At 38.8% G+C, this 12539-nt stretch overlaps 1 protein-coding gene across 4 annotated transcripts in view; it reads left to right on the top strand.

The window, feature by feature from the left end:
* ulk4 (unc-51 like kinase 4) overlaps window positions 1-12539 on the top strand; it is an 83182-nt gene that overhangs the window by 45208 nt on the left and 25435 nt on the right. For all 4 annotated transcript variants that reach the window (XM_040012748.1, XM_040012750.1, XM_040012747.1 and 1 more), the window contains exons 27-31: window positions 1629-1680; window positions 3294-3483; window positions 4427-4519; window positions 9412-9460; window positions 11116-11221. In XM_040012748.1, coding sequence (XP_039868682.1) covers window positions 1629-1680; window positions 3294-3483; window positions 4427-4519; window positions 9412-9460; window positions 11116-11221 — 490 coding nt within the window. The remainder of the gene's footprint in view (window positions 1-1628; window positions 1681-3293; window positions 3484-4426; window positions 4520-9411; window positions 9461-11115; window positions 11222-12539) is intronic.

The raw sequence follows: 12539 nt of genomic DNA, 5'->3' as shown, positions 1-12539 counted from the left end.
GAGGAACTGGGGATAGGAGCAAAAAGCAAGGCTGTGGATACTGATAGTCAATAACACAGGAAGACACTTTAATTACCCACAGCCAACTCAGATTAGCTTTAATTGTCCTCTGGACAAGGACACACGCTCATTTTTGACTTTGTTTACGTTTCTAATTTCTTGTCACAGTTTGAAGCTAGTTTGCAGTTAGTTTTGCCTCCACAACTGCTCTTTTGTTAAAACAGATTTTATGTGATGTGGAAAATGGCATTTTAAATTGCTGTGCAGACCTTTAAAAAAACTCTCATACCATAACTGAATACTGTTTGAAAATACTTGGGAATGATGTTTTGCCTTGAATGTGCATTTGAAAGATCACTTCATTACTTTTTGGGTTTGTTAGAGTGTTTAAAAATTAATAGAAAAATAGTTTTCACTAAAAGACTGCAACATAATTTTAAAATACATTTTAAATAGCTACACAACACACAGCTGTACAGTACACAGCAGTTAGTAACAATCAGGTACGATTGTTGTTGAAACCAGCTGTTGTTTTATAACAAGGTAAGTTCTTAAAAAAGTTAACTGAACACTGATTTTTTTTAGTCATGTTCATATGCAAATTAGACACTTTAATTACTTTGGATATTTATATTATACAACAAATTATTCTTTAGTTACTGTTGGAGTGATGAGATTTCTTTTCTGCACCACTAAAAAAGCAGCTAGGAGAAAGACAGGAAAACGGACAAATGTGAACAAGAAAGGCTTTCATAAATACGAGGAACGCACTGCCCATAGTTACAGAGTTCAGAGAGAATGCACCCAGATCTGCACGTCTCAACACACACACACACACACACACACACACACACACACACACACACACACACACACACACACACACGGCTCCATGCAGTCTTTTGATGGTTGTGATAGTAATACACCAACCATTAAGTGGTGGACAACATCCTTTGTAGTTTTTTTTTCTTCTGGCTTTCAATGTAATGACCTCACACATCCTCACTCAGCATTAGTGGTGTTTCTATGGTAATATTAGTAATCATGCAAATTCATGCAATACAGATTCATACCTAAATAAGAGCTTTGACAGTTGTGAAAATACGCGTGCGTGTCTGTGTGTTTGTTTGTTTGATCAAAGAAACCATTCAGCAGTGCATTTCCATAGTAATTTGATCCTCTGTGACAGTGGTCTGTGGTTGATGCTCGCAGAATTAATATAGTACAGCGTCTCCTGTTCATTTTTATCTAAAAATATAGACTCTGCTTTTAGAGATGTTATACAGAATATTAACTCTATAGCTGTTTAGAGGACACCATGATTATGTTTATAAATACCCTCATTTGCCTCAAATTAGAATATATGGGACATTACTGAACTAATATTTACACCTTGTTCTTAAAAGCCGTCAGCAGAGGAGTGGATTTTTATTTCACTTCAGTGTTTTAACCTGAGTTGTTTCACATCCATGACATCATTTGTAGCTGAACTTGTGAAACACTAGATTATAACAGATTTTTCTAGCTTGTTACAGGTTTAATACTAAAACCAACTTGCTTCTTTGGTGACCAGGATCAAATACAGTATCATATAACATTTTTTGTTTGTTTGTTAATGTCTCTTGAAGGTCGCGGATGCCATCCTGCCTCCTCTGACAACAATGGCTTTCAGCAAAAATGGTATGAATGGTGGGGTCAGTTTTTTGAGGAAAGAGAGTGTGAAGGAGAGAAGATGAGGGAAGAATTGTTAATGTCAGAGTGAGAGAGAAAGAAATGGCAAATGGGGAAAGAGGCAGAGTGGGTTCAGAAGCCTGATGGCTGGGGACCTTTAGTTCCTGTCACAGGCAGTGATTTTCTTCTTGTTTCCTGTTTGTTAGGGTTCTAATAATTCTCCAAAGAGACGAGATCACGAAGAAAAAGTTCACTACTTACCTAAACAATCTGTAAATATTACAGCATTTAACAAACTAGCATACTGCCAGCTCCCTTGCGATACAAGTAGATAAAACTGCAATACAGCATTGCTTATGTTTGTACCACAACTGAGCGAAATGCCAAAAAGTAATCTTTAAAAAAAAAATATAGGTATCTGCATTTATTAATTACCATATCACCAATACAATAATAACAGCTTCTTTTGGGTTTTGGAACCTGAATGAGTCATTACAGTTTTGACTTTATGGGTCAGTATGCAAAAGAGCCAGCTGTCAGGGTAAAAGGTTTTTTGTTAGCCATTATAATGGTGCTACTTGTTGTCTTGTTGAAGCTCAAAATATTTCGTCTCCATGTGGGTATTTTGTTGTTTTTCCAAGCTTGTTGGTATTCTTATATATAGTACATATGTGTGCTGTCTAATGTTTCTTATAGTGTCGTGTGAAAAACAACAACAACTGACTCAAAGGCTTGTAGAACCACCTTTAGCAGCACTAACTTGCAGCAATCATTTTCTGTATGACTTTTCCATTCTCTGCCATTCTTATGGAGGAATAAGGTTGAGGTCTGGACTTTGATTGAGCCACTTCAACACTTAGATTTTTTTCTTTTTCAGCCACTGTTGTATATTTGCTGCTGTGCTTGAGATCGTTGTCCTGTTGCATGACCTAGTTTCAGCCAAACTTCATCTGTCAGACACACGACCTTCCATTTGACTTAATAATTTGGTATGATAAAATACTTTAGTATAAGGAGGAGTTCGTGGTTGACCCAATGATTGCAGGGTACCAAAGTCCTATTGCTGCAAAACTGAGGCCTGTAGAGTCAGAGATTTAGGTCTTAGATTTTTCCTTAGACTATGTTCATTCTTTAATCCTTAATCTAAAGTTTTGTGACATCCTAAAGCTTCAAATGCCATTCAGCAAATTCATTCAGAATTGTTTATGCATATTATTATCACCTCAGAACCCATTGTCCCCTTTCATTTATGGAAGTAAATCACGTGACATATACTTGTCCAACTAACACTAACTACCCCGATCCCCAAGACACACTAATCTAATCTAATTGACATAATACTTTCCCTAGCTGCTTACCCTAACCATCAAAAATGAACCATTAGCCTACACCTAACCATAACATAATTGTAACCCTGACACTAAAACCACATTTTGAGTTTCAAAAATGCCTTCAAACTTGTGGAGACTTGGATTTTGTCCCAATAAGGGCTGTTGGTCTCCACAAGTATAGTAAACTTGCAATTTTTGGTCCCCACAAAGATATGTAAACATGGTACACACAGTATTCTAAACACTTACTCCTAATAATACTCTCTCTTCCTGTCTTTGTGTGTGGTGCAGTGGAGTGGTCTGTGTTTGTTTTGAGGGTGTTGTCTGAACTCAGTCTAATCCTGCTGGTCCAAGATGGTGTTGATACTGAGGTAAAAGAGGAAAGGACAGAGGAAAATAAAGAGAGAAATGAGAAGGAAGGAAAGGCGGCAGAGGAAAGAGGGGATGGACTCTCGTGTATCACTGAATCTCTCCTTTCAAGGTTGGTCTGGTTTATTCTAAGTGCAGCTTCAGTGTTTCTAGATTCCTCCTGTATTTGCTGTCTCTATAGGAACAGCTACTTTCTCCTTGAATGACATTTTTAAAATCACTACAGCTTAACCAAAATAATGACAGATTGTCAGTTTAAATGATAGATATAATAATATGTAATATACAATACTGAAGTAATTTCTACCCACTCTTTTGTGCTAAGGTGTTTATGTTCACATTAAAGCAAAATTTCTCTTGACTATTTTACAACCAAGACAATAAGTCTGACCTAATCCTTACCCGACACAGGTAATTTACATAAACATAATATTATAACCAAAAAGAGCTTCATTAGTGATGGTGCCAGGTTAAAGACAGCTCAGTTGCAACAGATGATTTCAGAGTTGATCTTTAAAAAGTCTGAGACTGAAGTATAGAAGTCTAACAATGAAAAATTGTTGTAATAGGGTTTTTTTTTGAAGATGTATATCAGATATAAATGATGTGAGGTGTGGATTTGTTGATATCAAACCTCTTTATAATATGTTGTAGTTTGTAAAATGCTTCTACAAATACAGAAAACTGGCAAGTGACTGTTCAATCTATGAAAAGGGGACAATGCATTTTACACAAGTCAAAGAATAGCTACACAGTACAAAAAAAGATGCTTGTATGATAGCCTCACAGGTTACCGCTTGTTCACTTTTATTTCTACCAATATTTCTCCTCCTCAAAGTCAGTCCTTTCTTCCTCCCAGTTTCTCCCCTAGCTGCTTCTGTCTACGTTCTTTTCTCTGCTTCTCCTATTATAAGTCTAGTTCTCCCCTCCCCCTCTTCTTCACCCCTCTCTCCAGATCTGTTCTAGTTTACTCTCTCTTACTAATGATCAGAACACTGCATTAATTATTAACACTTCGAAAGCCAAATGTTGTACTCAGACATGTTTATGTCTAGGTACGAGACTCTTCTACGAGCACCGGAGCCTATACCCCTCCATGCACTCAAACTGTTGGTATCAATGACTGAACACAACAGTCAGACCTGCAGGTAATGTGAACACATCAGCCACACACACAATTAATCACAGACAAGAAAGACTGTTGAAGCATTGTGACCTTGCTAATATGAACTTTACTTGTAATCTTTATTAGGATAATGTTGTTTACTGGTAATATAATAAAGAAAGTATTACAAAATACTCCTAGCATCCATTTAAATCCATTATCTGCTTCTCTATTTTTTTTCCAAGACGCAGAATAGGTAGCACGCAAGTATTTTGCAGTCCTAGCAGGTTCAGATACAAATATACACGGGCGCATTTTAGGCACTCTGTAATGTTTTAATGCCAAGGCCATTCATTCCCAATTCAGCACTGTGAATCATTCACACACTGCACACAGACACACACACACAGACACACACAGATGAATGTTCACTGTCTTAAACACACACAAACACACTCCTCCGTATTATAAGCAGTAATTTATTTGCCAACTCCAGAACACAGATATACACAAATGATTATTTGCTTGTTGTAGGTGATGCACATTCAGAGCTAATAGCAACAAAACCTTCACAGCTCCAGCACTGCTGGTGATCTGCATTCAATGACACCCTTTGAGCACCCTTAAAGGCGGTATTTTCTACATTAGTAATCAGTTTAGTGGCAGGCATAAGGTGCTGTATCAGCTGAGATGTGTAAAGACTTGACATGTTGTGCTGATATACCTTGGCACACTAGCTAGTCCAGAGAAGCTTTGCTTAAAAATGCGACACACGTTCTTTAAATATACGACACTAAGACAAAATTATTGCTCGTGTTGAAGTGAGATTCACTACTGCATAATGTGGAAGTAATTCACTATGCAGGAATTTAAAAAACATCGCTCAGAAAAGCAGTCATCTGACACCCAAATAAAAAGTGGTAATGATGTGTTGCTGTTGCACAGGAAATTTGCTGATTCCTTGTCTAGCCATGAGATGACTCACTTGTGTGTGCATGTTGTGTGTGTGTGTGTGTGTGTACGTGCGTGCATGAATGCTTGCGTAAGCACATGTGTGTGCATGATGATGTATGTGTGTTTGATAGATGTGCTTTGACAGCAGCTGTCAGTAAGTCTTGATTCTCTGGTCATCTGTCTTCTTGTCTCAGCTGTTGGCAGGGATAGAAAGTGTGGGTGAAAAGAGAGGAGGCAGAAAGATTGAGGAAGGGAAGTGGATAAAGGTGCCAGGAAAAGGAAAGGAGGAGGAACTAGGAAAGAGAATCTTGGGAGAAAAGAAAATGTTGATGAGGCCAGAAGGGTTGAGAATAAAGGAGAAGTGTTAATTGGTTAGAAAGTATAATTAGATGTGTGTCACCTGGCTCAGAAGATAACTGGAGGAAAGAGCAGGGGAAAACTGTAAAACTATGTGCAGTTTACACTATGAGATACACATTTCAGCTCAGGAACACTATGTTGTAAACTGTAGTTGTTACTTCAACAATACTCTCAGCATTTTCAGATTTAGTTGACTCTGTGTAAGGCATGCTCTATTTTAGCTCTAGAAATGCAGTCATTCATATTGGTGGAACACAATTTGGACATGGACATGTACCTGGTCAAATGCTGCAGTTGATCCAGAGATTTACATTTAATCCTTCATCTTTAATCACTAAGTATTAATTTGGAACAATGATTAAGCCTCTGTTTTGTGGTTTCCTCATTTCCATCCCAGCTTCTTTCCACATTTTATCTTCTCCAGCAATAATAGTTCAACAAATCTCTAATCACTGCCAGTCACCTTCCATCTCTATCCATCCCATCCTCCTCTACTCCTAGAGTTTAAAGTTCGTCCTCACAGCTGAGTATGCCCCTACTTCTCTTATCAGTAATATTACCCCATTTCGTCTCCATCCTTCTCTTCCACCACCTCTCCTCATCCCCCTTTTTCTTAGACACAAGTAGAGTGACGTGAACTTTTCAAATTGGTGTCAGGACTCTTTCCTCTACATCTGTTTTCGCGCTCACTCTTTTCCTTTGACATTATTAACAACATTTTACATTTTTTTTTCTCTGCCTCCCTCGCTCTCATTCTCTCACCATCTCTAATTTATTAACATTAGTCCACATTTTTCTTTTTCTCTGTGCCCTTTCTCCACAACTTTCCCTCCATCACTGCGGTTATACAATCAGAAATTAAATTGCCTGGGTCTTGGTTAGATAAGTGTGGCTATGAAGCCAGCCGAGCAGTAATTAGATGGTAAATTGGGGACATTAACGTTGGGAAGGCAGCCTGCTGTCTCTCTCTCCATTATCACAGTCCAGACACACCTTCAAACAACTACATTTACTATGACCTTTAGCCGGAGAACCTCATGCTGTGTGGTTACATATGTGTTTGCCCATGGATTTTCAATTTCCTTTAAGGCATCCTTTCAGCATATGTGCCATATGTGTCGATGTGGTATTTTCACGCATACCCATCAACAAAGTAAAGAGGTAGTATTTGTCATAGTTTAACAGTACTGGCTGTTTATAGATTTTATTTTGATAAGATTTTATATTTAAACAACTCATGTTTTCTGTCTGTTCTTTCCTTTTAATATGGACTCATAGACTCAGAGTCTAGGAGTCTAAATCCATTATATCAAATTGCAGTAGTTAATTGGACACCAACATCTCTCTGTTCCATGTAAAGTGGATTCATTAACTGTTAACACAAAAGTGGCCATTTTCTCAGGCTAAAACGCTGTAATTGCCTCTAACAGCCTGTTTTACTGGTCTTACTCTCCACTGTAAATAAATGGGAAAAAAAGGTCTTTTTTTAAGTTAGTTATTAGAAAAAAGTATAATTTTCCTCTCTAGGCAAGTACTAATACATTATGGTATCAGATAATTTGTCAGTGCTGTTAATTATAAGCCCCTGACTGTAGCTATCTACTTCGTTGTATTTATCATCTCTTTATGTGCAAAAAGGTTTCATTTTGAATTTTGTTAGCTTTACAAAGCTGTGTAGCTGACATAAAGTATATAAAACTAGAGTAGAGCTGAGGTTAATAAGCGCATACTGTGGTATTTATTGCATTACCTCTAATGAAACAGCTGTTGAGTGAATGTGTGATGTGATGATGATGCAGTGCAGCATTGTCTCGTCTGTGTTTTCTTATTATAGGTTGTCTGTTGAACCCTGTTCATTGTATGCTGTTGCGCCCTGTGTCCTGATGAATGGCTGGTAGTTTAAAGGTGGTCCAGTTTATCATGTTGTGCTGGCCTGGCCTGTCCTTTCATCTCTGAGCCTGTCACCTCTCTAATAGGAGGCCATCCATCACATCTACAAGCAAACAATCAGACCCAAACAATAACAAATGCACGCACACACACACACACACTTTAACACATGTCTAAAAGGTTGAACTGTACATTAAAATACATCACCATGGCAGGTAAAGAGAACCTACAACAGCAATTCATTACGTTCCTTAAATTCACATTTCTTCAAGCTTCCTGCACCTGTAGTCAGTGATTGTTTTCAGTAAAGATTATGGAGATTGAGTGACTGCAACTAAAGATAAAGTTACACTGTGCTTATACTTTTATGGTGCTGATGACAGCATCCATCAGAATATCTCAATTCACCAAAGTAAATCTAATAATGTAACCATGAAGGGATCTAATGTTACTAACTAAAACCACAAAGTTAACTATTAAACAATAGTTACACGATGCCCAGGAAGTACGTGCAGTGGTGTAGAGAATATGTTATCATCATGAAACATGCATGCTTTGTTCTGGCTCTTTGTATACAAGGTAGGTGAGAGGACATCAGTATCTGATGGAACAAGGAAACATAAAAGAACAAACACTCACAGAAGACAGTATATAAGTACAAATTACCTGTAAGTGGTGAAAAAAAAAAAAGACGCTTGAGCTCTGAGGACAGCCTGAGAATGATCATTTGGTATTCTTTGCTGTTCAGATGTTCTTTTTACTTAGTCATCTGACTTTGTTTGTTTGTTTTAATGAAAATGCCTCCAAGTTAATGAGCCATTGTTTTCACTTTCTAGAAGCAGCACACCAATAAAATGCTGTCCCATATTTGTAATGAAGTGGAACATTTTGTTTGCTAATTTAAAAAAAAAGGGCAGTTTTTTAAGTTTAAATCCACATTTCCATAGGTTGAATGATCCTGCTGGAGAACCTATAAATCATAGTTAGAACATGGACAGATTTATAAATCAGTGGGCAGGCTTTGTTACCGTCAGAATATCAACACCTGTCTGATTTTTGCTAGTTTTATTCACATTACTGCGTGAATGCTTTCTTGCTTACTAATTCACAAAGACCCATAAACAAAATGTGCGTGCATATATGTAGACACTCCACCCACTCAGTAACTGATTGAGGTTTAAAGAAGATCAATCAAGAAGTAGACAGAATGTCATTGTTAATATAAACATCCATCTCCCTCCCTCCATCTTTCTTCTTCTGTCTCTTGCCTTCCCCCCAAGCTTTTCAGTGTGGATTTATCCACATTACTCCTTTTTATTTTCCATTTTCCTCTCATTCGTTTGTTCCTCCACCTCCTCCACCTCACACCTCTTCTCTAATCTTCCCTCTTTTTCCTCCACTTTGCAAAATGTAATCTTTTCTAACCTTATCTTGCTTTAAACTCTCATCACCTTTTTCCATGTCCTTCCCTCTTGTCTCTCACCTGCTTTTACTTCATCTGCTCACATCGCTTCTTCTCTTTTTCTTCTCGCAATTCCACTGGTACTAGACGGAAGTCATTGTACCAGAACTCCACCCTTAATGAAGATGAAATAGCCACTTTTATCTGCTTGTGTGTGAGTGTGCAAACAGCATGCCTGAACAGCACATTTAAAACATTAAATTAATTCCTTGCCCTGATTTTTCTGCTGCTACCTAAAGTGTATATTCTCTTTTTCTTCTCCTTTTCAGGTTGATCAAACGTAGTAGGATCCTACCAATGGTCTTTCAGCTCATTATGGTAAGAAAGCAGTGATGTTTCATCATTTAGTCTTCAAGCCAGTATCTAAATTACTTCACCAGTCAAACTGGTCAGTAAATTCAGTGCAGTTTTAATATAAGCTCATCAAAGTTTGTATTATTGTAGCATTTCTATTTTGTTTATATTCAGTCTATTATGTCTGTTTCCTTCTTTTTGGTCTCCCCTTCCATCTAACCCTCAAATGTTTATGTAAATTAGTCTGAATAATGTTGACCTATTGGAGGGCTGGTGTAATTGACTGGCAGGTCAGCAGCAGAGAGGAGGAACGGCTAATAGAGTGAAAAGATGAACTCTGCTATTAAGATCATGTACAAGGGCTTGCACGCAAACACATGGCACTCGTCTGTTCTCAGTGAGCCATAACAGTGTTTCCAGTAAACCATTTCACCTGACCCTTTTTGCATGCGAACAATTTAATGCACCCACCAACACAGTACAACCAAACCAGCTCTAATTTATGCTTCACACAAACACATGCACTCACACAAACACGCACACTCAATAACTCTGTTCTGCATGGCTGCCTGTCCAGCCCCAGCTAGCTGATACAGAATTTTAAACACTGCTGTCCAACAGCCTGATTAACTCGTCTCCTGATTGTTTACTCCTGCCTGAACCAGTCATGTCTGGATCCATTAGTGCCGTCTATATTGCTCACATTTGAATTGATTTATACTCCCTGAAACTCTCTGATGTAGATTGATTACACCTGTCGCTGGTGATCACGCTTGTCATGGAGAAACTCACCTAATTGTATTTGTCTAAATGATGTAGTAGTTCTGCTTCAGACATGAAAGGACCTCAGGATGCTGGTTAGACCACGGCTCTGAACGGGGTGTTAGCCGTGCCTGAGGTAGCAAAAGACTGATCAGAGGGGAATGCTTGCAGTAAATGCTTTAACAAATCCTGCCTGGCTGAAAGTGTTCACAGTGCAGCTACACCGCTTATGCAAGTCAGATACTTATCCCTTCATGTGCAAGGTCCAAGTTAAACTTTGGTTTGCCGTTCCTCACTGTCCATTGTCAGCTTTATGCTTTTAGTGAGAACGTACAGTACAGTGCAGTATTTTTATAGCTTTTTAGTCTTTAAAGATCAAAATAGATTACCTTTGTCATTTGTGGCTCCTGACAGGCAGTTTGTCCTCAGCACAAACTGATGTCATTGTCTCCAGCCGCAGGCAATTGCACATGATGAGTACTAGCCAGGCTAATCACCACATACACAGATCACACCGATGTGCACCAACCCTGCAGGCAGAGCTGGTGTATCTCAGAGAGGATCAAATAGTGAAGTGGGGGCAGAAGGGGGAAGGAGAAGTGAATTACTGTAGGAGGGAGGAGAGAATATTTTGAAAAGAGGAGAAAGATGAAGTAAGAGGAGTAAATAGGATGGGTAAGAGGGAGGTGAAGATTACACTTTCAGTCTTTAAAAACGAATAAATAAAGGCACCTTTTTTAATAAAACAATCCACTACTTTATTAAATAATTAACTGTGTTCTCAAGACAGTATATGCAGTATAAATAACAAAATGATGACAAAACCATGTTAGATATTAGCTGTTTTGGGTTAATTGTGAAATGTTATAAGCAAACCTGTAATTTACTTATCCTGTGTCTGTCTCCTGTTTTTCTAGGCCAATAGAAGTAACGTTATCAGTGGGATAGTCCAAAACGCAGTTGTTTTGCTCTGCAATCTTAGTGAGGGCACAATCCAGGATCAGCAACCACTGTATCAACAAGGTAGAGTGTGTCTGAATTCCTCATGGAGAGAAAGATCTAGATTTTCTCTCCTTTAAAAGGTACTAAATTCTTCTTATATTTTCCTGCATTGTGTTGCAACACATGTACTATTATCAAGGACACTTAGTCATCGAAAGGCATCTATTCTGCTCACATTAGTGATTGTTATGTTACTTGTTGACATCCCTGATACCCGACCACATTGTAGTGTAATGCTTATTCAGGTCAGCAACCTTGGCTGTGTGTGCCTGAGGCGGAGGCCATGCTTTTTGTCTCTCAGCTACTGTGAATAATCTGAGATTTTCCTGTCAATTGCAAGTGATTCCAGGGGATCCTTAGGGAGAAGTCAAATTTATGTTTTTTGTTCTCTTGGTGTGAGGACATTGTTCAGAAGTCTAGTTTAGGCCTATTCTGGCCATGAAGAGTTAGTTGGGGATTAGGACTTTAATTAGGAGGAAGCAATAGTGAGGCACAAAGCTTTGGTACACTGTGGATGCCTGCCCAGAATATTTGTGTGTGTGTGTGTGTGTGTGTGTGTGTGTGTGTGTGTGTGTGTGTGTGTGTGTGTGTGTGTGTGTGTGTGTGTGTGTGTGTGTGTGTGTAAATGTTTCGGGACCCACAGTTCAACAGTGTGATTGCAACACCACAATAACACACATTTTCTCAAGTTTCTATTTGAGGACTGTGTTCATTTCTTTCTTTCTTTTTTATTCACTCATCATTCTGTTTCATTTTGTCCATCTTTATATACTTGCATACTAACTCCTCCTCTCCCTCTGTTTCCATTGGGTCAGCAATGCAGCAGTCTTGAAGTCAGCATCATTATCATCCAATCAGCACCTCTCTCAACAAGAATCTGTCAACCCAGCACTAATACTGGCCTGGCAATTAACGCTATCTCCACTCCTCTCCTCTTGTTCTGTTCCCTCCTCTCCTCCTCTCCTTTTTGTCTCGTGCTATCAGCCACTTTTCCAATCTACTCAGCTCACATCTTGGCCCCTCATCTCCTTTCCTTCCTCGCGTCTGTTCCCAGTTTTACCCTCTCCCATCTCCTCTATTTTGGGCTCCTGTTCTGCCTTCTCGTCTTTCTCCCTTGTTTTCCTTGTGGTCCCTCCAGATGAGTGTGGTGATGGCAAGAACGAAGGGAAAGGGAGAGAAGGAAAGAAGAGGAAAAGGGAGGAAGCGTGTATAATTGGGTTTTTAAGGTGTGACAGAGCGAGGAGGGGAAGGGTGGTGTTCTTGTTCATGTCTGTGTGTGTGTGTGTGTGTGTTAGGAGGCAGTGAAATAGACAGTGAAGAAGAGAAAAATAGGGAGGTG

The sequence above is a fragment of the Simochromis diagramma genome, unplaced genomic scaffold, assembly GCF_900408965.1.
Source record: "Simochromis diagramma unplaced genomic scaffold, fSimDia1.1 OVJJ01000618.1, whole genome shotgun sequence".
Taxonomy (NCBI): domain Eukaryota; kingdom Metazoa; phylum Chordata; class Actinopteri; order Cichliformes; family Cichlidae; genus Simochromis; species Simochromis diagramma.
Note: the sequence above shows the minus strand (reverse complement) of the source record. Positions and strands in the feature narration are given on the sequence as shown.